This window comes from Peromyscus leucopus, chromosome 1 (genome assembly GCF_004664715.2).
Source record: "Peromyscus leucopus breed LL Stock chromosome 1, UCI_PerLeu_2.1, whole genome shotgun sequence".
In the NCBI taxonomy this organism is placed as follows: Eukaryota; Metazoa; Chordata; class Mammalia; order Rodentia; family Cricetidae; genus Peromyscus; species Peromyscus leucopus.
In genome coordinates this window covers 16,482,380-16,505,326 of record NC_051063.1, presented here as the reverse complement: position 1 = coordinate 16,505,326, position 22,947 = coordinate 16,482,380, and the positions used below count along the sequence as shown (strand labels likewise).

The window sequence follows — 22,947 nt, the reverse complement described above, 5'->3', positions numbered from 1 at the left end:
TCCTAAATCCCAGATGGGGCTGACTTTTGCATGTGTGAAAAGCTGAGCTTGAGCCCGTTAATTGTGTTAATGTCCTCATGCTTCTACTCATGCTCCCCTAGATAACTTCCTTCACTCAATACACTGGCTCAGGGAGAACAGTGGCTGGTGCATTACAGCTTCCTTGAATTTCCCTATCATCAATGCACAGGCTGCTTAATGACTTAGCATATTTTCTGGGAGGCACGGGAGTGGAAAGAGTGGCTTGCTTACTTGTGTTTATCTTCTGGAGCGAAATGTGCTTTTCCAGTTGTCTGCGAAGTTTCACCTCTGCTCCATATTTTCCCGTGGTCCCATTGTCAGCCAGGATGAAGTGGGAATGCATGCTGTTGAGAACGGTGAGCTTGCTCATGGGGTTGGACATGGTCTGGTATGGCCGGACTACCTACAGGCAGCAAAATGAAGCCAAAGTCAGAGAGGAAAACACAAGATGTGAGACAGAGGATGAGAGAGATGGAAAGAAAGCACAGTGGTTCTCTGGAAGAGTTAGGTGCAGCTGACACCCTTTTTCCAGAGTTACTTTGAGTAGGATAAAGATTAATGGTAAAATTCCATTCAAAGGAAGACTATTTTTTTTGTTTGTTTGTTTTTCGAGACAGGGTTTCTCTGTGTAGCTTTGCGCCTTTCCTGGAACTCACTTGGTAGCTCAGGCTGGCCTCGAACTCACAGAGATCCGCCTGGCTCTGCCTCCCGAGTGCTGGGATTAAAGGTGTGCACCACCACTGCCTGGGGAAGACTATTCTCAAAGAAGTCTTTCTTACCAGATCTACAGTTTGTGCCTTCATTGTATTAAAGAGTTACGCACTGATGACTGTTTCATTCAAAACTGATATCTTGTAACTGAGGTAAATATGATTTTTAAATTTAACATTTCTTTCTTTGCTTCTCTGTCATGTCCATGATTTAATAGGTACTGTAGAAGTTGTTAGTCTGGAGAAGGGGGGTTGGTTTTAGAAGTTGGGAATGGGGCAGTTTTGTGTTGATATTCTGTTTGCTTGTTTGTTTTTGTTGTTGTCCAATCTCACTTATCAACCAGAAACTGTTATTTGAAATCAACAATATCCTTAATAACACCCTTAAGTACAAAACAGCTTGATATAAAATAACCATCTCATGAGATGAAAATGAATCAGGCCTAAAAGTTCATCTCTGTTCTCTCTTTCCTATTTTTAATTTCATAATGAATTGCACTCTGTAAAATAGAGCAATTTCAACTGTCTTTGCTATCAAAAGCCATATCTATCTCAAGCTGTTGCTTTTTATACGGGATCTGCATTCCATGTCACAATCCTACCTGACACATTATGTTTATTTTGTAGATGAGGAAGTAAAGAAATAGATAGGCAAGTTATCCAAAAATTTAGACAAATAATCAGAATTTGCATCCAGGCCTGATTCAAAACTCTGAGCTTATGATTTTTTTTCCCATGCTGCTTAGAGCAAATCAGACATACATTGTATTGGTAAACGATTACTAAACTATCTAGGTTAGAGCTTCAACGGGACAGGAAGAAAAGAAGCCATTCAATAGGCTTACTGTTGCACAGTCTCAGCATGGTGACTTCTGCACAAAATCACTGAAATTGACAGGACAGAAACAGATGCTACTGGGCTCTTATTTTTGTGCCTTTGTACAGTGCACCCATTAATTATACAGATGAGATGCGCTTGCTTCTTCCAGCATGTAATAACTCAGCATGCAATGCTGGATGGAGTAAGATTGAGTCATGTGTTAAAGGCATTACAGAGTGATTTAGTGAGGGCAGTTTTCAATAGCAAAGAGCTCTTGTAAGTCATTTTTTAGACCTTGATCCTGATTCAAAAACCTACAGTGCCATGAGCTTAGAAGATGAAATGTACTTAATAAACTGAATGAATAGGTAAACCTGAGACAAGTTAGGCTTTTGTTCAAACCTGGGAAGGCAATGGATCTCTTCAGAATTGTTAGGAAACTGATCTGATTTAAATATAAAATATGTATATGATTCTGAGCTTTTGAAATGGTCTTCTGTCCTGTTATATGTTTTCTAGTTTTTAAATATAGTATTAATATAATGCCAATGCCCAGTTTCATTTTAATTGCTCCTTATTGATTTTGAAAGTTGATAATCTTGATTATTGCCTTGAGTAACCACATGGGCAGTGATCAATTGCTGTCTTGTCTAGAACAGTGAAGTGGGATTCTTCTAGAAAGGTGAGTCCTGAATTGGGAAGCCTGTTCTGCAATCTGTAGCACTGGAAGAGTGGGTAACTTGTGGCTGAAATTTCCATTTGTTGCCACTCAAATTTGATCATAAAACATTCATCCTACAGGGGAGTGCACGCTAATAAATATTAATGATTTGCTAGAAGGCTTAGCAGGAAGACTTTCCCCTGTTCTGAAAGTGCCTCTGCACTGCACATTTGGCAAAGGGAAATGCTTTAGTTACAGTGCTGATTTTCAGTGGCAGGTCCTGAGAACTCAATGCCAAGGGGTGCAGAGGGCACAGCAGCTCTAGAAGAGGTAGGGGAAACTGGAGTTTTGGAGGTTAAGCAATGTGTGATAGTCATTTGTGCTACCTATCTCCCTCCCTCCCCTCACTTTAATTTCTGAATCTACTAAAAGACTCTTAGTGAAAGTAAAAATTCAACCAGGGGCAGGGGAAAGGAATTAAGATCACTGTGAACTCAGCTGAATAACACATCACAAAATAAGAGGCAATTACACTGTCTTCCTGTGACCATCACATCTCTTTCCTTCGTTGTGGAATCCTGAGTCCACTGGCGCTTCAGTCTTTGGACGTGTGACAACCCTCTCTTGTGAAATATGGTCCAGCAGTACTTAGAGAATTCTATACATCTGCGGATTTTGATTTCTTCATTATCCAAGTCCCCCTTCTTTTGATCTTATGTGCAGCAAGTTATAGGTTGCCATATTTTGGTGGAGAGATTGTCTGCTGAACATTAGAGGATATAAATCTAAAAAAAATGAGTAAAATTCCCCAGTATTTCTCTCTTCTTTAGAGGAAGCTCTACAGAGTCCTGGAGCATCCCCAATAGCATAAATCAAGGAAAGAATTGCAGTTCTGTGTATGGCTGTTGAAACCCGAGCCTCTTAATTTGTAAAAAGAAAATAATAACACTGCTGACCTCAGGGGGACTGGTTTAGATTACACGTGCAAAGTACCAGGCACAGTGCCCAGCTCCTACCAAGCTTTCTAGAAATATTGATTCCTTATCTAGCTCTGCTCTATCTTACCAACTATATACTTCCAGTTGTAAACCAGCAATCAAAACATAATATGGGATAATGACTCACTTTTGATTTAAATCAATGTAAGGAGAGGATGAAAACCAACCATCTGTTGGCAAAATATGCAAAGTATGTTTTAATTTCACATCCCCCAGGCATCTAAGAAGGTGATGGCGTGGAACTATTTGTTGATTAACTGAAAGTTTGGAAATAATTTCCAAGTACTTCAGAGAAACGTATTTTCATCTAACTTGCCTACAAAATCCATTTAATATTCTTTATTACAAACATGCCCGCAGTCTCTTTCTATTTGAGTTACAGTCTGAATATATACAAATATTTCCTGATCTTTCTGGTATGTTTTCCAAATAGAACAAATACTGCTTTTTAAATAACAGGAATACAAATGAACTTCTCCTTCCAACAGGTTTTGGAGGCTGCACAGCCATTTTATCGCCAAGAGCTCTTAGAGGAATGTATGTTGGTATGATGGTGATGTTTTCATGGTACACCGGGTGACTGTGGATGCTTCTCAGTGGGGACTTTGTGAGAAAGTTAAATCATCAAGAACCATAACCTCTATGGAGTAAGAGGTTCACTTTCTCTTCTGAGAAGTCAGGAGAGTCAAAGCCATGTACTCCTCCTTGGAAGAATTGAGAAGGCAGACACCCAAATCATTTTTTGAGTTTCATTCTTGAGATCATAACCTGAATTGAGGAATCTTGAACGGTGTCTGAAAGGCCTTTTAATCAGTTTCCATGATTGGTAAATATGTCTCATTAGAAGTGGATTCTAGACCCTTGCTATTCTCTGGTCATCACTGGCCACAGTGTGTAGAAGTAATGATTTTTTTTTCTTGTCCCTCAAGAGTAAGTGAACACATCTTAACTGGTTCACCCATTGCATACCATTTAGTACTGCACTTGGTGTTTGATAGAATTCTGGTTCATGCCTCTATATACACCTTAGAAAGAGAACCCCTCTGAGGAATGGGATATTTTGCAAGAGTTTATACAAGTCATTAGCAGGAAGTGTCCTTTATGTGCTGGTCATAGACTGCTACATGAGTATTCTGTGCATGAGCTTAAATTAGCCATTGTCAGGCTGGTTTAAGATAGCTGTTGTAGTTTTTCTAAGCATTTTCAGGCATGTCATGGTCTCATTTATGAGTATTTACAGGAAATCAACTTATAGGGACTATAGTTTAGTTTCTATAGATACTACCTTGTAACCTTGGACAGATATCTGAATTCGCTGCTCATTAATTTATAACTTTCTCGAGGAAATGCAGCCTGGGATGCCACTATGCTGACCTGAGGACATACATGATCATATGTCAAGATAATGTCTCCTAATAAATGTTCAAGATATGTTAAGTTTTCTTATCTGTAAAATACAGATCTATAACTTCTGGAAGGTTCCCTCCTCTAACACCCAAGTCTGTGTAAGCTGTGGTGGAAAGCACACTTCCTAATTCAAGTCAGTGGAGAACAAAGGCCTAAAATGAGTGTTGGCTACAAGAGTAAAGGCACATCCTCTCTCATGCACCGCAATCTTGTCCCTCTTCTCATGCTTTGTATAGTGCAATGGCAGTTTGGTTACCCGACATTCCTTTTCCTAACAGAATTGAGTTGGGATATGTTAGGTTTTTATGCCATCAATCAGAGGCTGTCTGCAGTTCCAAGTCCGTTTCCTAGTGATTTGTGTATCAACGTATCCCAAGCAAACAGCAGAGTTTGGGACATATGGCCTAAAGAGTCACCTTCTCCTAATAGCAACATAGTTTTAATTTAGACCAGAAGAAAATGAGCATTCATTGACCATGTCAGCATGCCATGCTCTGTGAGGACAAGATCCCATGGAGTAATGTTTTGTCTTTACTTTATCCAGAGAACTGTAAGGTTCTGAGATGTGAGATGTCTTGGCCAAATGTGTTCCACCACTCATTCATGTCTAGATCTGAAGTTCCTTTATAAGTCAGCACATAATAGGAAGGAAAACACAGAACTGTCTCATTTTAAATTTATAGAGGATGTTGTTGCCTTTGCTGCTGGGCATTTTTGTTACTGGCTTATCTGGCTTTGGAATCCTTCAGACAACTAAGCACACTGTTTCCAGTAGAGCCATCTAGACCAGCCATTTAGGAGATCAGGGGAGGCACCAGTTGGGAGCCAGATGGGGTTGTACTCTGGTGAGAGACAAATGAAAGGTGTGCTGAAATTCTCTAAGGATCTGTCATCTGTGACTGCTGGGGAAAGGGGTACTGCTGAGAAGTGGGAACCAACCTTTGTGTCAGAGAAAAGGGCACGGGGACTGAGAGAATGAAATGAGAAAAAGAAAGCCCATGCCTTCACAATTGGAGGCATCGGGCAGTGGGGCACTGGCTGCGCATTTTATACTTAATCAGTGCAGCTGTTAAGCTTAGGGATAAAGCAAATGACCCTGAAACCCAGGCTCTACCTATCAGCTCAGCAGTCCACAGGAGTCAGTCAACCCCAGGACCCATTTTCAAAGAGCACTCATATCCCTGAGCTGTGGGATCCACACTAAAAGCCACAGGTGCATCCATTTCATCTTTCTGTAGCCCTTTGAAATGTGTCCCTCAGTGTGTGTCACACAGAGTGTTCTGTGGCCCTCATTTTATACCGTACACTCAGATGGATGCACCTCCCTTTGGCCCCTCCTGAGGGGAGCCATGTGCCATTCACTACAGTCTGTGAGAAACGGCTCTGAAGAGGGGGTTCCTTTCTCCAGCAGTCACCATGGCCCAAACAGGGGTGGATTTAAACAGTATTCAGGAGTTCCTTGAAACTCTTCTCTCAGTCCGTGTTGCATGCAATGACTCACTTCTAAGTGACAAAGGAAAAACCGAGAGTGTGTAACCGTAAAAGGTTTCCCTTCTGTCAGCTCATTTACTCTGGAGAAAGCCAGTGCCATGCTGGGAAGATGGTTTTGCAGCTCTATGAAGAGGTGCATGTGACCCGGAATAACAAACAGCAACAGGCTAGTGAGTGAGCTGCAACGAGGGCACAGTAGTCTCAGATTATAGTGCTGCCCACCTGCCAATTGATCATTGCTTCAAGAGACCCATATCCAGATCTTTCCAGGTAAGCCATTCACAAATTCCTCCCCCAGTAGAGGAGAAACTAGTGTTTGTTGTTTTATTACTTAGGCATTAAGTTTGAAGGTTGTTTTTATGCATCCTTAGATAAAACTGTCTTGTATTACTATTGTCTTGAGACCTTAAAATATACCTTCTCCTCCTTTTTTGGACTAGTTGGTGTAAATAATTTCATGACTGTTGGTACTTTCTGCCTCTAGGCATGATTCCTCATTGTTGCCTGGAATTCCTGCCCTGGTCTTTTGATCAGTTTTGATGTTTGTTCCCTGGGTGCTGACCAGAAACCTCCAGTCTCTTCATACTGCTGACCAGAATTCCTCCTTTTTCTATTTGGCAGATGGTCTGACTTCTGTTCTTGCTAGTTGGTTAGGCTGACTCTGTGAATTGTATGTTTTCTGTATCTCCATATATAAATTAAAGTTAGTATTACAACCACCTTATGGAGATAGTTCAAGTTGTGATTTTTCAACTTTATGAAGGTATAAAAAGCAATACACATTCAGTAGAAACTACCAAGTTCTTTTTGGGTTAGTGATATTCTATCATGATGCTTTGTAGTGGCAGCAAACCATAGCATCGAGGTATGCATATGATTAGAAAGGTAAGGGGTTGATTTAGTACCCTACAGTGTCCTGTGGCCACTAAACTATATGAGCTATTCAACCCTTAAAAATAGGCTCAACTGTAGGCTAATGTAAGTATTCTGAGCAGCTGGCCTAAACTATGATGTTCATTGGGTTAGGCATGTTAAATGTATTTCAATTTATACTATTCATGACTCATAGTAGGGTTATGGCACATAACCCTACCACGATCTGTATTGCAAAAAGTAACTGAGATATAAACCTTAAAGAATGATGCACTCAAATCAACGATTAGCTGTTATGATAGAAATGATAGTGCTTAGCAGGTACAGTATTGGTGGCATTGGTTTAAATCTCAGCCACATCCTTCACTGGTCATGGAACATCTGGAAATTGACTTAAACTCTCTTTTTGAAAAAAGTTTTGAGATTTTACTAATTCTTATTTTATGTGTATGGGTTTTTGCCTACGTAGATTTCTGTGTAGCATGTATGCAGTGCCTTGGAGGCTAGAAGAGAGTAACAGATCTCCTGAGACTAGAGTTATAGACAGTTTGAGTTGCCACGTGGGTGCTGGGATTCAAACCCTGGTTCTCTGGAAGAGCAGCCAGTGCTCTTAACCACTGAGCCATCTCTGTAGCCCTAGTTGACTTAATCTCTTAGTGATTAGGTTTACCACCAATGAAATGGCCGTAATGAGTGATAATTATTTATGAGCACCCTGTGGAGAATTAAATGAGTTTTTATGCAGGTAGCTAGATATCTGGTGATACTTAGTAAGCAGTACAAAACTGTTAGTATAATAATTGATAGTGATAAACTTTCATGCTAAACCCCTGTAACATCTTGACACACCCCATAAGTGTAGAGTCTTCCCTGTTCTTCAGTTACCTGTATACAGATGGGTTTCTTTTTTCCTTCCTCCTAAGCTCTGAGCTTTTTACCACCACATGACTGTTCTAGGGTAATTTTTGCAGATTTATCATCTGTTTTCCATAAATCCCTTTCTACCACCAATATATAACAAAACTCAACTCTATGTTGTTTGTCTTGGGGTAGAATCCCTCACAGTGTGACTCCCATGGACTACTCCGTCTATTTTCCTTATTCCCCGAAGCACCAATACCACATAGTGCTTTAATCCCTTACACTGTAACAGGTCATCTCTCTCCTGTTCCCTGACACAGCAGTACTGTCTGTGCTGCTCCAATCCCTCACGTTGTGACTCCCGTGGATGACCCATCTTTCCTCGGTGCCTTCTATGCTGCCTTGCTTCTTGTACATGTGCCTGCCTTCTTGTCCCTCCACTAAAGCAGTTGTGACCAATATGCCAGTGATGCTGAAATTACAGTTCCACTTCCCCACCATCCTCAGTCTGTTATTAGCACTTGGCTCCCTCTGCTCTGCCTTTCTGAAGCACAGTCTTCCCCTGGTCTCCATAATTTATTGTTTAGTTCCTACATCTCAATCATTTATACATTCCCTTGGCTGGCTCTTTTCCCTCTGTTTGGCCATTAAATTGTGTTGATCACCAGGATTGAGGCTTTCTTTTCCTCACTGTCCACCTTCCCATGATGATGCCAACCACTGTGATGGCATGATTGCCATCCATCTGAGATGACTTCACATGCAAGCTTATAGGCAAGTCTTTCTCCTTTTGCCTCCCACACTGAGTACCTTGCCAGAAATTCTCCTGGAAAATGTCTCAAAGGAACTTCAAAGTGAACATGCTCAAATGCAAATTCATCATTACCTTCACCAAAACTTCATTCCCGACAGAAGTGATCTAACTGTTGCATTGGCAATTTGCCCAGAATCTGTGTGGTCCAGGCTCAGCAAGCTTTGGCTCTGTCCTGTATAACTGACAGATGTAGGTGGGTTTCCTTGCCTCTGCCTCTTTCTTCTCACATCCTCCGGGTACATCTTATCTAACCCAGTCATAGAAGTCCAACAAATCCCATGCTGGGGCCACCATTGGGAGGCTTTTTGAATTTATGGTATGAAATCATATTTGGCTTGCCCCCGAGAAAACCAACGAATGTGCTGAGTTGATAACTACATTCAATTTAGTAATCAATTGTGTTACTGACCTTCATGGTTCTTGGCTTAAAATGCAAAGATAGCATTAAAAGGACACTTTTCATAAGAATTCTCAAAGGCTATAAAAACTGAAGGAGATCAACTTGTAATTTATTGAAGTACAACACTGAATAGAGGAATAGTTCAATAATTAGATATGTCAGAAAATCTGCCAAACAAAATGTTCATCCTTAAGTTAAAATGAAAACATAGCTTTGCTTCTTATTATAGATTTTTTTAACTTGATATGTGTCTGGTTAATTTGGTTTAGTTGGAGATACAGATTTCAGGAAACTTTCAGTCACCTCCTATAATTCTGGCTAAGTTGTTTTCTAAAGTAAGGAATATAAATTTAAAATGTGTTAAGTGAGAATTGGAATTTGCTAGAATTTCTTTCCTGACTTCACACTGGAGGTACTTTTATAATTATCTATCTAAGCCAAGGGGTTTTTTTTTTTTTTTTCTAGGACAATGAAGGGTTTTAGTTATCTACTGAGTATATTTTTCAACTTTAACTTGTAGGTGTTAAGAAGATATTTACCAGTGTCCCAAATAATAATCAAAATATTCTATCACTGAGAATTTTTTTAGGTCTCTTGATATGATAAATATTACAAGAGTTGGATTTGGGGTTCTAGTTCATGGTTCATTTACTTAACCCGGGCAAAGTTACTCTACTACAGGGTATACTCAGTTAGTTACAATTAGCTTCTCTAGATATAAACATGGTGATGATATGTAGCAACAGAAGAACCATTGTTACAATTTACTTAGGGGTGAAGACATTAAGTGTTCAAATTCCTTGTATTCTCATACAAAGTATTATATTAAGGTTTAATAAGAAACTAAAAAAAAAATGCATTTTCCAGGCACTCTTACATTGGAGAATTGAATTAAAAGTTTATGTCCCCTCCTACCCCAATCTTAACATTGAAATCCTAACCTACAAGGTGATGGTGTTAGGAAGTGAGGTCTCTAGGAGGTAATTATGTCATGAGGGTTGAATCCTCAAGTCTGGAGACTACTTGGATTAAGATCCTAATAACAAGGGACTCCAGAAAGATGAAATTGTCATAAAGTAGAGAATAAGGAAAGATATATTGTTACATTTTATATTATTTTCTAATGAAGTCTAGGTCCCATCATGCCTAATTTACCTTAATTATGAAATACTTATAAAGATTGAGGCTCTAGGTTGAGTTCTGGTAATCCTGCATCTGATACATGCTGCCCAGGCTATTCTCAAATTTGAGATTCTCCAGGCCCAGCCTCTTGGCTGTGTTTACAGGCATGGACCACTATGGCTGGCCTTTTCTTTTCACAGGAACAGTACTTTTATTCAATGTGAAACTTGAAAAACAAACACTTATAACAAAAGAGCCTCGTAAATTCTATGCATCCTCCAGCTCATCAGCTTTGTGAGAATAAAGCAGCAGAGGGGTCAAAATTGGATAAACCTTGGTCACAGATTTATTGAAAAACTAGACTTTTTTTTCAGTGCACTGTGTAACCTGACATTTTTAACTTCTATTGAAAAGAGAAATTTTGACTATATATCTTTAAAAAAATGCAAATTGAATCATACAAGTTGATTATCCATACTAGTAGGGTTCAGCATGAATTTTTCTATGTGCATATAGCATAGACTGATCCAATCCAACTTCCTCCTTTTTGATCACCCATTCTTCCTAATCTCTAGTGGTCATTCTTATATCAGCATTTTTAAGACTTCTACATGTAAGAGAGACCATGGTATGCTTGTTTTCCTGTGTCTTGCTTATTTTACCTGATGTCACCAATTCCATTTTACTGCAAATGACAAGATCTCATTCTTTGTGGCCAGGTAATATCTAATCAAACATACATTTTATATATATATATATATATATATATATATATATATATTAATGACACATATAGTATATATTATTGCTATATAGGATACACACATATATATGCATATATACATATGCATATATGTTCAATCATTCATTTCTGGGCATCCAGACTACTTCTTTATCTGTTGTGAACTATACTGCAGGCTTTGGTGTACTGATTTCCCTTCCTTTGGATATATACCTAGAAGTGGGGTAGCTAGATCCTCTGGTATACCTATTTTTAGTTTTTGAGGAACCTCTATATTGTTCTGCATAATGGTTGAGATAATCTGTATTATCATTACCAGTATATAAGTTTCATTTCTACATATCTTTGCCAGAATTTATTTTATAATACCTGTTTTCATTGTAGTTAGGATTTACATTTCCCTGATGGCTAATGCTATTCAGTGTTTCAGTATGTTAAGTAACTAGATTAGTTTCCCATTTTAAAGTTAATGATTTGCTTAAGTCTTTTTTGGTTTCTAAGTATTCTAGCTATTACCCCTTTGTCAGAGAAGTAATGGCAAATCTTTCCTCTCATTCTGTAGATTCCCTGTTCATCCTGTTGCTTCTTATACTGTGGAGACATTTTGAGTTTGATTTCATCCCAACTAGTCAAATTTTGCTTTTGTTTTCTGCCATTACAGGTGCTCTGCTGAAACCCACAGCCCCTATGGGGGCCTAGAAAGGCTTCCTCTTTTTCAAATTCTAGTGGCTTCAGATCTCTCATTTAAGCCTTTGATCCCCACCCCCACCCCATTTCAATAATGTTTTTTTTTTTCGAAACTAGATTCTTTTCTTATATGATATATCCTGATTATGGTTTGCCCTTCCTGTACGATTCCAAGTTTATCCCATCTCCCCTCCCATTTGGTTCCATCTCAAGCAGAGAGTGAGAGATGAGGATCCAATGGGAATCCTTTGTTTGGGGATGTGCACTCTTCTCAGCACCATTTCTACAGTGAGCGTTTTTTGAGACCTCTGTTAAGCAATGGTTATGTGTGGGTGCATGGCATCTCTGCTCAGTTGCATTGTGCCACTTGTTTCTTTTGCCAATGCCATGCTGTGCAGGACATGCTGCTCCATAGTAGATCTTGAAACCAGCTTCTGAGATGCTTCCAGCTCTTATAGCCTCAGGATTCTTTTGGCTTTCTAGTTCTATGAACAATGTCACTGACATTTTGGTAGGGCTTACATTGAGTGGAAGGTATAGTTAAAGAATATTAATTCTTCAAGTCCACAAACATGAGAAGATTTTACATTTTTATATGTTTTCTCAAATATATTTCGTCAGTCTTCTATAATTATTATTGAGTTGTTTTACTCCCTTGATTGATTATTCCTCAGTATTAGTTTGGTAGATATTCATTCATTGCACTGTCCAGAGTTCACACAGCAAGTGCCCGTTGGGTTCTTTCTGTGTTGCAATATTAATCCTTTAATGGACATCTAGTGCATTTAGGTCACAGTCAATCTGGGATGCTTCAGACCCCCAGCATGGACTTTACAACCATAAAAGCAGTTCTGACTCAAAACAGAGCTTATAGCCCTGTTGGTATTTGCTGGGAGAAGACTTGGCTGTTCATTAAGAAAGAGGTAAGTGCTGGGAGCTTCTACTCACATATCTTGGATCTCATACTTTTATCTTACCTTTGTTCCTGCTCTCCTAGTTCTCTGTGAGCTGGGGATTGTTTTTACTAGATCTCTGGGAGCATGAAGGATGAAGACATACCATTTATGGGGTATATGAGTAGCTTTCCATACCTTCTGGGCTAGCACTGAGACCGTTTTAATTGTGACACCAGAAAACATCTTTCAGCTCTATCAACATGTGTACATTCCTATTTGCATATGATAGAGAAGTGATAAGAGGAAACTGAACCAGGACTGCGTTTCCCAACTCACATGGGAGAAATCTCTAACAGTAGTCTTACTTCTTGCCATCCTTTGGCATTCCCAAGGTCAACAAACATGGAATAGGAGAGGCCAGCATTCTTTACCTGTGCTTAGGCCAGTGAGGTTATTATTTTGTTACTGTGTCTTGAAAACAAAGATGTAGCTATCACTTACTCATAGGTTATATGAATGAGAAAGTTCTAGAACCACAACCCCAGTTGAAAAATAATGAATGTCTATGATAGAGATAATAAAGCCATGAACCTTCCAAAATGACTTCTGAGCCATCCTAACATTTGAAATAACTAATTTATACCTTAATATTTGCTCTACTTAAAAAAATCAGCATTTACTTAAAATCCAACTTGGAGTTTGAGGCAAGTTTAGTTTCAGATATTCTGAAATGTTACTAATAGCCACTTTCCTAGTCAGTCCTGCCTACCTCACAGTTTGTGGATTGCTGGCTACAACATGCAAAGATACACAATGTAAAGGATCCAGGAAACTTTAGGTAAGAAACCCCTATCCTGATATCTCTCTAATGTCTTCCTGCTAAATCTGCATTTCTATATATTATTTGGTAGTGTTGGTCATGCATGCACATATGGTATCACTTTAAGAATCTGTACTTCTGTTTGATGGCATCCTCTCTTGTGTTGCATTAAAAAATATCTACATGGTGTGAGAATGAGGAGACTGTACAGTCTCAATAAAAGAATCAGTTTTGAACTAGTTGGTTCTCAGGCTTTAATACCTTATTTTGGCTCCAAAGATCTCTTGATAAAAACTGTTTAGTATAAATGTTTTACTCTCTGTCAGGCTTTGATTAAAGGAGAGTGAGTTATTCTAGTAGACTGAATAATGATAAAAACTTTATAGAGTTATTGGACAAATAAACTATACTCACCTGCTCATTTGTTTATCAGTTCTGGCTGATGGGCTTTTGCGAAGTTATATAGAGGGTAATGTCCTTTGGAAGATGGTAATACTGTTTATATTTTATAAGGAAATTCCCCAGAAAAAAAAAACAGAAGGAAAATCATAACCCAGAAAGAAAATGGGGAAAAATGCTCTAGACTTCTACTGCTGGTTAGTGTGTGGCCCTGGACATAAGAAAAAGAAACAGACTCACACTCACTCTTTTGTATTTTGGTCAGGGCATTTTAAATCATAGCCAAGTATTTAGCAAAAGAGGGGCCAACAAAGGAAGTCATAATGTTGAATAAAAGGCACTCCCTTTGGCTTTTCTCAATTAGGAAATGAGCATGTTAATGCTACTAAAGCCACAGCCTTGTAGTGGCAAAGTCCTGCTCTGACGGAGCACCACTCAGACGGAGCAGCTAGTTCATGCTGCCTGATGTTACATGTCATTAATGCAGTTTGGTATAACCATGCAAAGAACATGTGGTTTAAGCAGAGGCAGAGTGGTTGGTAGGTCTTATATTTGAATTTTCTTGGTTGGGAGATTTGATAGGGAGTTTATCTAGATTTGGAAACCAGGTAATCATTTAGTAAACCTTTCATAACACAAGTTTGACTTTGAGAAATGGACTCAAAAGCATCATCCTGTATGTATTACAGATGCTAGGAGAAGTCAGATAATAGAGCACTCTGCAGGACTTACATCTCTTCCAATCAGGTCCTCCTGGTTTTCCACAATTCCCCAGGGGGCGATACCTATGGTACATATCTTCCCTCGAGACTTAGATGCATGGTCCTTCAAGGCATCTCCAACATGACGAATGACGCCTAGGAGCAGAGAGAGAGATATTAACTTAATCATTTAAGGGCAGTGACCTTCCTATCATTCTTCAGGAAATTAAAGAGTGCTTTTAACTTGGTGGAGAATATTGAATATACAATTTTGACACATTTCTATAAAAACTAAGTTTAGAAGAGACTTCATAGCTGGGAGGTGGTGGTGCACTCCTTTAATCCCAGCAGAGCCAGGTGGATCTCTGTGAGTTCGAGCCAGCCTGGTCTACAGAGCAAGATCCAGGACAGGCACCAAAACTACACAGAAAAACCCTGTCTTGAAAAACAAAACCAAATCAAAAAACAACAACAACAAAAAGAAGAGACTTTATAAGAGTAGCTATAATGCAGATATATTTGTCAGATTCAATAACAATTCAAACAATGCATTTCTTAAATTCACATGGAAAAACAGAGACTATCTAGTGCCTATAAAGAGGAAATATAATCAGAGGACCCTTTTCTTGTAAGCATAGTGATTTATTAGTATCCTTGCATCCTTGGAATAAAAAGCACAAAAAGTTAATTTATTCTACAGCCTGTGAAAGAATTAGGGTCATTTCAGTAGTTATTTACCTAAGATTTTATTATCCTCAATTTCCTCTTCCTATTTATAGCACATAATGTGGAAAGCCTAGTAATAATGCTGTCTTACTCAATGGCAAATTTATGCTAAAATGTGTAAGTGCACCTTTAATATTCATCATTCTATTTGTTTCCTCCTTCCGTTAATGATTGCCTCACAGTTAAAAGCAAGGAAGTCCAGATTACAGCAGTAGGGAACCTGATCTTACTTTAAGAAAGCATTTAAAGAATATACAGTTTCTAATCTTTTAGCTCCCTTCTTGGGCCATCGTTTCTATACATGGCACGTAAGATACATCTTCTAAGAATTTACACTGATCAACATTCTCCCCATTCCCTAAGAAGCACTCATCCTCAGGGCCACCCTTCTGCAAACATTAAAGTGGATATAATTCCTTGCACATCTAGCAACTTGTGAATCCCCAACAGCTCCACATTTCACTGCTGCATCCTTCAGTGATGCCTAACAGTATATGAGATGTTCCCTCTGATGGGAGGATGAGAGGGTCAGCGTGTTACTCAGATTGTGGACCTTGAGGGACAGTCTGACTCCAAACAAGGTCTCAGAAACCATGCATGAACAGGCAGAACACACCAAGCAGCTTCTCCATGGAGACATCATACATGTTTCAATAACTTAGTTGTAATGTAGACACGAGATCAGACAAGAGTTTTCTTTTAGGAATCAAATAAAACTATACTTGAGCCTGAGGAAACACTCTTTTCACCTGTTGGCTTGTCTATGTATCATCTGAGTAAAAATATTGCTGAACATAACTTTCAGACAAAAAAAGAGTAAATCCATAGATACTAATGTTAATATGCAAAATACATCAGGGTTCAACAAGAAATCTAACTTTATGGTATGCCTCTTTGTCTGCCATGGTTTTCTCTACCTGCTACAGCTTTAATAGCCATCATTAAAGTCCCATATTCTAAACTAGAGATGTGCTGTTTAATGTATAGTATTTAGGATGTAATTTCTCCCCCCTCCTACTTTTGAATGCATTTTATAAAAGAAGAAAAAGAATCCAGCTTTTTAAATATAGAAAATTGGTTAAAATTTCTTTTGAGCCTTGCATTGGGTGGGTCTCTCTACATCACAAAAGTAAAAGACTAAACAATTCCATTGCAAGCACTTTCTACTTAGTGAATGCAATTGTGGGGGCTAAAACCTGAATCGTAACTAAAATTGTTCTTTACAGGATCAACAATAAGGGCAGACTGAGCAGGTCAGCTGAAGATGTTGCCAGCTGATGGGCCGGGTTGGGATTTTACAACACAACACTGGGCATGGACCATCTGCACAGTTCACTGCCAAAACGTGCCCATTTAGCTGTGTGCTGACTGCTCACGAATTCTAGCTATGTAGGAGATTTTACAGTTTTGGTGTCACTCAAACATCATCCAAGCTAAAACTCAACTATTGTTTAATAAGAACATGTTAGTTCGTCTAGAGTTATATACTCTGGATGTCCCACTAACTTTAAATGTGTCCACATGTACAGGCTTTGAGCCTTATGACACATTTGCATTAGCTTATTACAAAGTTGTTAGGGTACTTTTGCTGTTTTTTTTCTTTTTTTTTTTTTTTTTGGAGTCTTTCCCTAGCCCCCTCTCAAGACCTGGCTGTCCTGGAACTCATTGTTGTAGACCAGGCTGGCCTTAAACCCACAGAGATTCACTTGCCTATCACTTCTGAGTTCTGGCATTAAGAGTATGTACCACCATGCCTGGCATTGGTATGCTCCCCCCCCCCCCCAGACAGGGTTTCTCTGTGTAGTTTTGGTGCCTGTCCTGGATCTCGATCTGTAGACCAAGCTGGCTTGAACTCACAGAGATCCACCTGGCTCTGCCTCCAGAGTGCTGGGATTAAAGGCATGTGCCACTGCTGCCCACCTCCATTGGTATGCTTTTAATAGGGACTCAGGGTATCTGGTAACAAAGTTTACTCTATTATCTGTAGACAAGAACTTAACTTTAAGTGGTTATTAGAATTGATTTGTTAATGTGCCTGTATCATAATATGGAAATTTATATGGCAGGCAGGAAAAAGTATCTGGAATCCATGGAGGGTTGAAATTAATTATCTATTGATACAGAATGTTTTAAGAAACATTTAACAGTATAAACACACATGGGTCTGGAGAGATGTTCAGTGGTTAGGAGCATGTACGGCTCTTGCAGAGGATCTGGGTTTGGTTCCTAGTACTCATGTTGGACAGTTCACAGCTACCTGTAACACCAGATCTAAGAAGGATCCAGTGCTTTTGGCTTCTGAGGGCACTGCACTAATGTGCACAAACCCATTCAGACACACATGCATACACAGAAATTAACAGTAAAATATTTCAAATAAGCATGTGATAATCTAGATTTAACCTTATCATTCATGCCCCAGATGTAAACAGTATTAAAAAAATTGGGGCTGGGAAGATACTCAATGGATAAAGCACCTGCCATATAGTATAAGGGCCTGAGTTTGAATCACCAGAACCCAAGTAAAAGCCAGGTACAGTAGTAGTATGAGCATCTGTAGCAGACCTATAGTGGCAGAGAATGGAGAGTTGTCAAAGGCTCACAGGGCGGCTAGTCTGGAGTATAGAGGAACGAACAGTAGATAAACCCTGCCTCAGTAAGACTGAACAGAGAAACCCTGCCTCAACAAGAGTGAAAGGCAAGGATTGACACATGAAGTTGTTTGACTACATGTAGCAGTCATGCCAAGTAGTGGCTATGGCAAGTATAATCTCTTTCTTTCTTTCTTTCTTTCTTTCTTTCTTTCTTTCTTTCTTTCTTTCTTTCTTTCTTTCTTTCTTTCTTTCTTTCTTTCTTTCTTTCTTTCTCTCTCTCTCTCTCTCTCTCTCTCTCTCTCTCTCTCTCTCTCTCCCTCTCTTCCCTTCCCCCCTCCCTCACGCATACACTTTAAAAATGGTATTTGGGTGCCGGGCGGTGGTGGCACACGCCTTTAATCCCAGCACTCGGGAGGCAGAGCCAGGCGGATCTCTGTGAGTTCGAGGCCAGCCTGGGCTACCAAGTGAGTTCCAGGAAAGGCGCAAAGCTACACAGAGAAACCCTGTCTCAAAAAACAAAAAAACAAAAAAACAAACAAAAAAAATGGTATTTGGTATCAACTGTGAACTTGCTTAAATAATGAAGGCAGACATTCCAATTTAAAACAAAAAGTTATTCTTTAAAGAGTTAATGGATAGCTATGAAAATCTCACCTACTAAAAACACCCTGTGGATTTCTCTTAGTCATGTATACAAATCCTCTAAGTCACGAAATAGCAAAGTCATTTCTCATATGCAGTTTTCCTTAGTTGAAAACCGTCTGTATAGCTATCACTTAGGTAAAGAAAGGAAGAAAGGAGGGACAATCAGGAGTGTGGACACACATGGTAGCGATGAGGTGTAGAGAAATACAGACATTTTCGATGAAGCAAAATTACTCTAGCCACAACACCATTGCAGCTGCCTTTCTTCATTGCACTATGATTACCTGTGTTGACCCCTCCAGTGAAGATCCATGCTCCAGTTGTCATGGCTGCTTTGATGAGCCCTTTCCCAAAGACTTGCTTGAGTTTGGGCTGGAGTTCAAAGTTCTGCAGCCCTCCGTGCACGGAGATGAGAAGCTTGGGAAGCTCCAGCTGCCATTCCTTGGTCATCAGGTGTAGCAAGAGATCAGGTTTCGTATCAAAAGATACTCGGACATACTAGAATGAAGATGAACAATTAGAGAAATGGACAGGGCTGCCGGGAGCTGTTTGTCTTTGTGAGAGTTATATGTGTCTGACTTTAAGAAAACGTCTTCAAATGTGAAATCAGATATTTTAAGGAGAGGGGATTATTTCCTTTACCAAAAGAGGCCTCAGGAGACCAAGGGATTCCCACTTTTAAAGGTTTTGTTGAAATTGAGTTATGCCAATTTGAAAATTGCTTGATTTTTATAAAATGTAGTTTAAATACAATTTTCCTGGTGTGATCTTTTCCTAAAACAAATCATGTTGATATGTTACCATTGTTTATATTTGTACAACAATTCAAACACTCCTAATATTTTCAATACGATCAATCCCTTTAAATAAACTAGATGTCAATATAACTGACTTTGTGTTTTTGTGATCCTGTTATGATTTTGAGATTCCAGAGGACTCTAAAGTTCTACATTATACAATGAAAAATTTAAAATCAGGCAGGTTATATTTAACTATAAATGTATCTCAAATGCCTATCTATTATCTACCTACTTATGTAAAATCTATACCAATATCTATAATTTATTTATCATCTATGTATTATCTACCAATCGATATTTATTTATTTAATTTTTATGAGACACTATGTAGCTAGGGCTGGCCTGGCACATGCTATTCAGATTAGGCTGACTTCAAAATCACAGTGATTCTCCCAGTTCCAGCCCCCTAAGTGCTGACATAGAGAGATGTGGCACCACACCCAGCTCAAATATTTTATCTTTAAAAGACAAGTGACAGAAGATAGGCCAGCTATTCCTATATTCAAAAATGAAAATTTATTGTAGAAATCAAGGCTTTTCTACACACAACAGGAAATTCTAAGTATATATAACAAATACTATAAGTACAATGATAATATATAGGACCATGTATGTGGACATATAAGTTTTAATTCAACTACATAGTTGATATGCTAGGCAATGATAGAAAAATCTTTTGAAATATACTATTGACTTGGCATGAAATGCAGAGATACTCAATTCCTAAAGAAAGTTTGCTTGGGGGCACAGAGCAGGGCTGGATCTAAGAGACTCCCCCAAATCCTGCACCCCTTCAACATCTGACCTGATGAGTTTCTGAAGTCTGGGGGAGTCCTTGGGGAGCCCCACAGAAAGCTGGTATACATTAAGGTGCTCAACTCTGAAACGTTAGGAGGAAAAACTAAGCAACTATATAAAAGAAGACTGTAGGAAACTTGCTTATCTCAACCCTGGAAGACAGGTAGGCTCTGGGTGGACTGAAAAAAGAATTCACATTTGATTATTTCTAAAGACAAGCAGGCCCCTACACAGACAGGTTTGCCATCATTACTTAGTGTGGTTTGAGACCTAAAACAAGATATGTTAATGCCAATTGTTTTGATGGAGTGATGGCTCCAGGTAAGCAGCAGAGGCAAACACAGATCCTCTGTGAAGGAATGTGTAATAAATGCAGGTTGGAAATAATTGCATGCCAACAGATAGCTGAGCTAGACCCCGGGACCGTGAGATGGTCATGGAATACAAAACAGACACATGTAACCTCTTATATATGGATATCAAAACAAGGAAGAAGAAGCTATAATGACCACGAGCATTTGAAAACCTAGAACAACTTGTAGAAATGGAAGTGGAATACTGTAAGTGAAAATCGGCATGGAAAAGGAACCTACTGACGATGGTTCTTATAAATTAGCCACATGCAGCCTAGAAAGATGAAGGTTTAGAAAAATACACAGCAAAACACAACCAAAGATGCCAAGGAGAGGGTGTGGTGATATTTTGTGTATGCTCTAACAAATAAAGCTTGCCTGGAGATCAGAGAAGTGGAGCAGCCAGCCACTAGAAAGACTTCTTACCTCTAGGAATCCTTAGACTGAAAGCACCAAGCCCCTGTTTCCACCTCACTTTATCACTTCCTCTCTTGTGCCCAGCCGTATCACTTCCCATTTCCTCCTCCCAAGCACTGGGATTAAAGGTGTGTACCACCACTGCCTGGCCTCTAGTGGCTAGCTCCACACTCTGATCTCCAGGCAAGTTTTATTTGTGAGAGCACAACAAAATATCACCACAAGAGTGAATTAGAAATTCTAGATAAACATGGAGGAGGCGCTGCTTGAGGAGACATTGGCAGAATATTTCTCAGAAATACTGAATACCAACTCTCAGGTCCATCTAAGAGCTCAGTGGGTCCCAGGAAGGATAAACAGCAAGAAACCCCAGTCGTGATATATCACAGAAAGCACCAGCTATGAAGACTCTGGACAGGAAGCCCACTCCTAAACTGCAGCAATAGAAGCTAAAGCTAGGAGAATAGCCTGTCGGTTTAGAGCTCAGGTTTAGAGCTCAGCTTTTCAAAGTGGGAGAAAATATAGCCGTTTTATGAATGCCAACCCTGAGTTTCCCTCTGACAGTTTTCACTGAGGTAAAATTGAAGCTTATGTGATTCAGGATGATCTCAAACACAGGATGGGATGTAACTAATTAGTAACTACATGGTAAATATAAAACCATGTAGATTGCACAATACATAACAATAATCATGATTAATTTATAGTGCAAAGGGATAGAAATAAAGCATTAGGGAATAAATTAGTAATCGAAATTACAGCATTCTTAAGTGCATATTACATAGGGGATAGATAGATCTCAGTTGTGGAATGCCTGCCTGAAGCTCTTGGTTTGATACAGGGTATGATAGTGTATGTCTGTAATCCCAAGATTTGAAGGGTGGAGGCAGGTGGATCAGAAGTTTGTGGCTTATGAGTAAAGATTCTTCCTTGACACCAAGCCTGAAGACCTGAGTTCAATCCCTAGGACCTCCTGGTAGAAGGAGAGAACCAACTCTCACAAGTTTTCTCTGACCTCTGTATGCCCACTATGGCTCACACACATGCACATGTGCACACATATATATATATATACACACACAGAACATTAATGTAAAATGAAAATTTTAAAAAGTTCCACGGGAGAGAAAATAATTGATTAACTAGGTTTGTTGCACAATCCTGAAATCAGCACTTGTAAGGCGGAGGCAAGAACTTTAGGAGTTCAAAGGCTAGCTTTGGATACATAGCGAATTTGAGGCTAGCCTGGACTTTATGAAATCCTGTGTCAAAAACCCCAAATTATTCACTACCTTTGGCTCAATTAGATTCAAGTCTATTCTTTGTGTGTGTGGTGTATGTGTGTATATACATATTCGTTTGTGTATGCACAAAGGCCTGCAAATGTAGACCATAAGTTAATTTTGAGTGTCTTCCTTAGCCACTATATTTTTATTTATTTTATACAATTATTAAAGTATTGTGTGTGTGTGTGTTTGCGTGTGTATGCGTATGTGTGCATCCATGTGTCACAGTAGATGTATAGAAATTAGAGAATGGCTTGGGGAGTAGGTTCTCTCCTCCCACCATGTGGGTCCCAGGATTCAATTCAGGTCATCAGATTTGCTGGCAAGTGTCTTTATCTTCTGACCCACTTTGCCAGCCCTTTTGTCTATCTTAAATTTTGAGATAAGATTCCTCTCAACTTGAAGCTCACTGGTTTGGCTATAGTGACTGGCCAGATGTAGCCCAAGACATCCCCTCCCAGCACTGGGATTACTGGTGTATGCTATTCCAAGCTTGGTATGTGGGTGCTGGTATTTGAACTTGGGTTTTCATATTTGTGTGAAATTTCGTATTTCAACTTTACCAATTGAGACAACTCTCCAAGCCCCATAATTCAATAATTTTGAGGTTAGTACCAAGGACCACATGTATAGTGACTGACTTATAAACTATTTTACAGTCAACTTTTCAATAGTACTCCAAAATGAGGACCAAGGCACAGCATAGTAAATACATACACCAGTAAAATAGCCAGTAGTCAAGTATTATCTGTGGCATGTGACTGTATAGTCTTTGCTTTAAAAAAAATCACCATACACATGAACAAAATGTGCAGCTTTTTGACGTTATACTTCACTCATGCCACTAAGGGGTGGCATCTTTGAGCTCCATTGTACATATATGAGCCCAGCATCATACGTATGGT

At 39.2% G+C, this 22,947-nt stretch overlaps 1 protein-coding gene across 44 annotated transcripts in view; it reads right to left on the bottom strand.

The window, feature by feature from the left end:
- The window catches only part of Trpm3 (transient receptor potential cation channel subfamily M member 3), an 834,738-nt gene that overhangs the window by 233,181 nt on the left and 578,610 nt on the right, over positions 1–22,947 (bottom strand). For all 44 annotated transcript variants that reach the window (XM_028894749.2, XM_028894795.2, XM_028894968.2 and 41 more), the window contains exons 4-6: positions 18,673–18,886; positions 14,455–14,579; positions 253–424 (exon numbers count right to left, since the gene is read on the bottom strand). In XM_028894749.2, the coding sequence (XP_028750582.1) occupies positions 253–424; positions 14,455–14,579; positions 18,673–18,886 (511 nt within the window). The remainder of the gene's footprint in view (positions 1–252; positions 425–14,454; positions 14,580–18,672; positions 18,887–22,947) is intronic.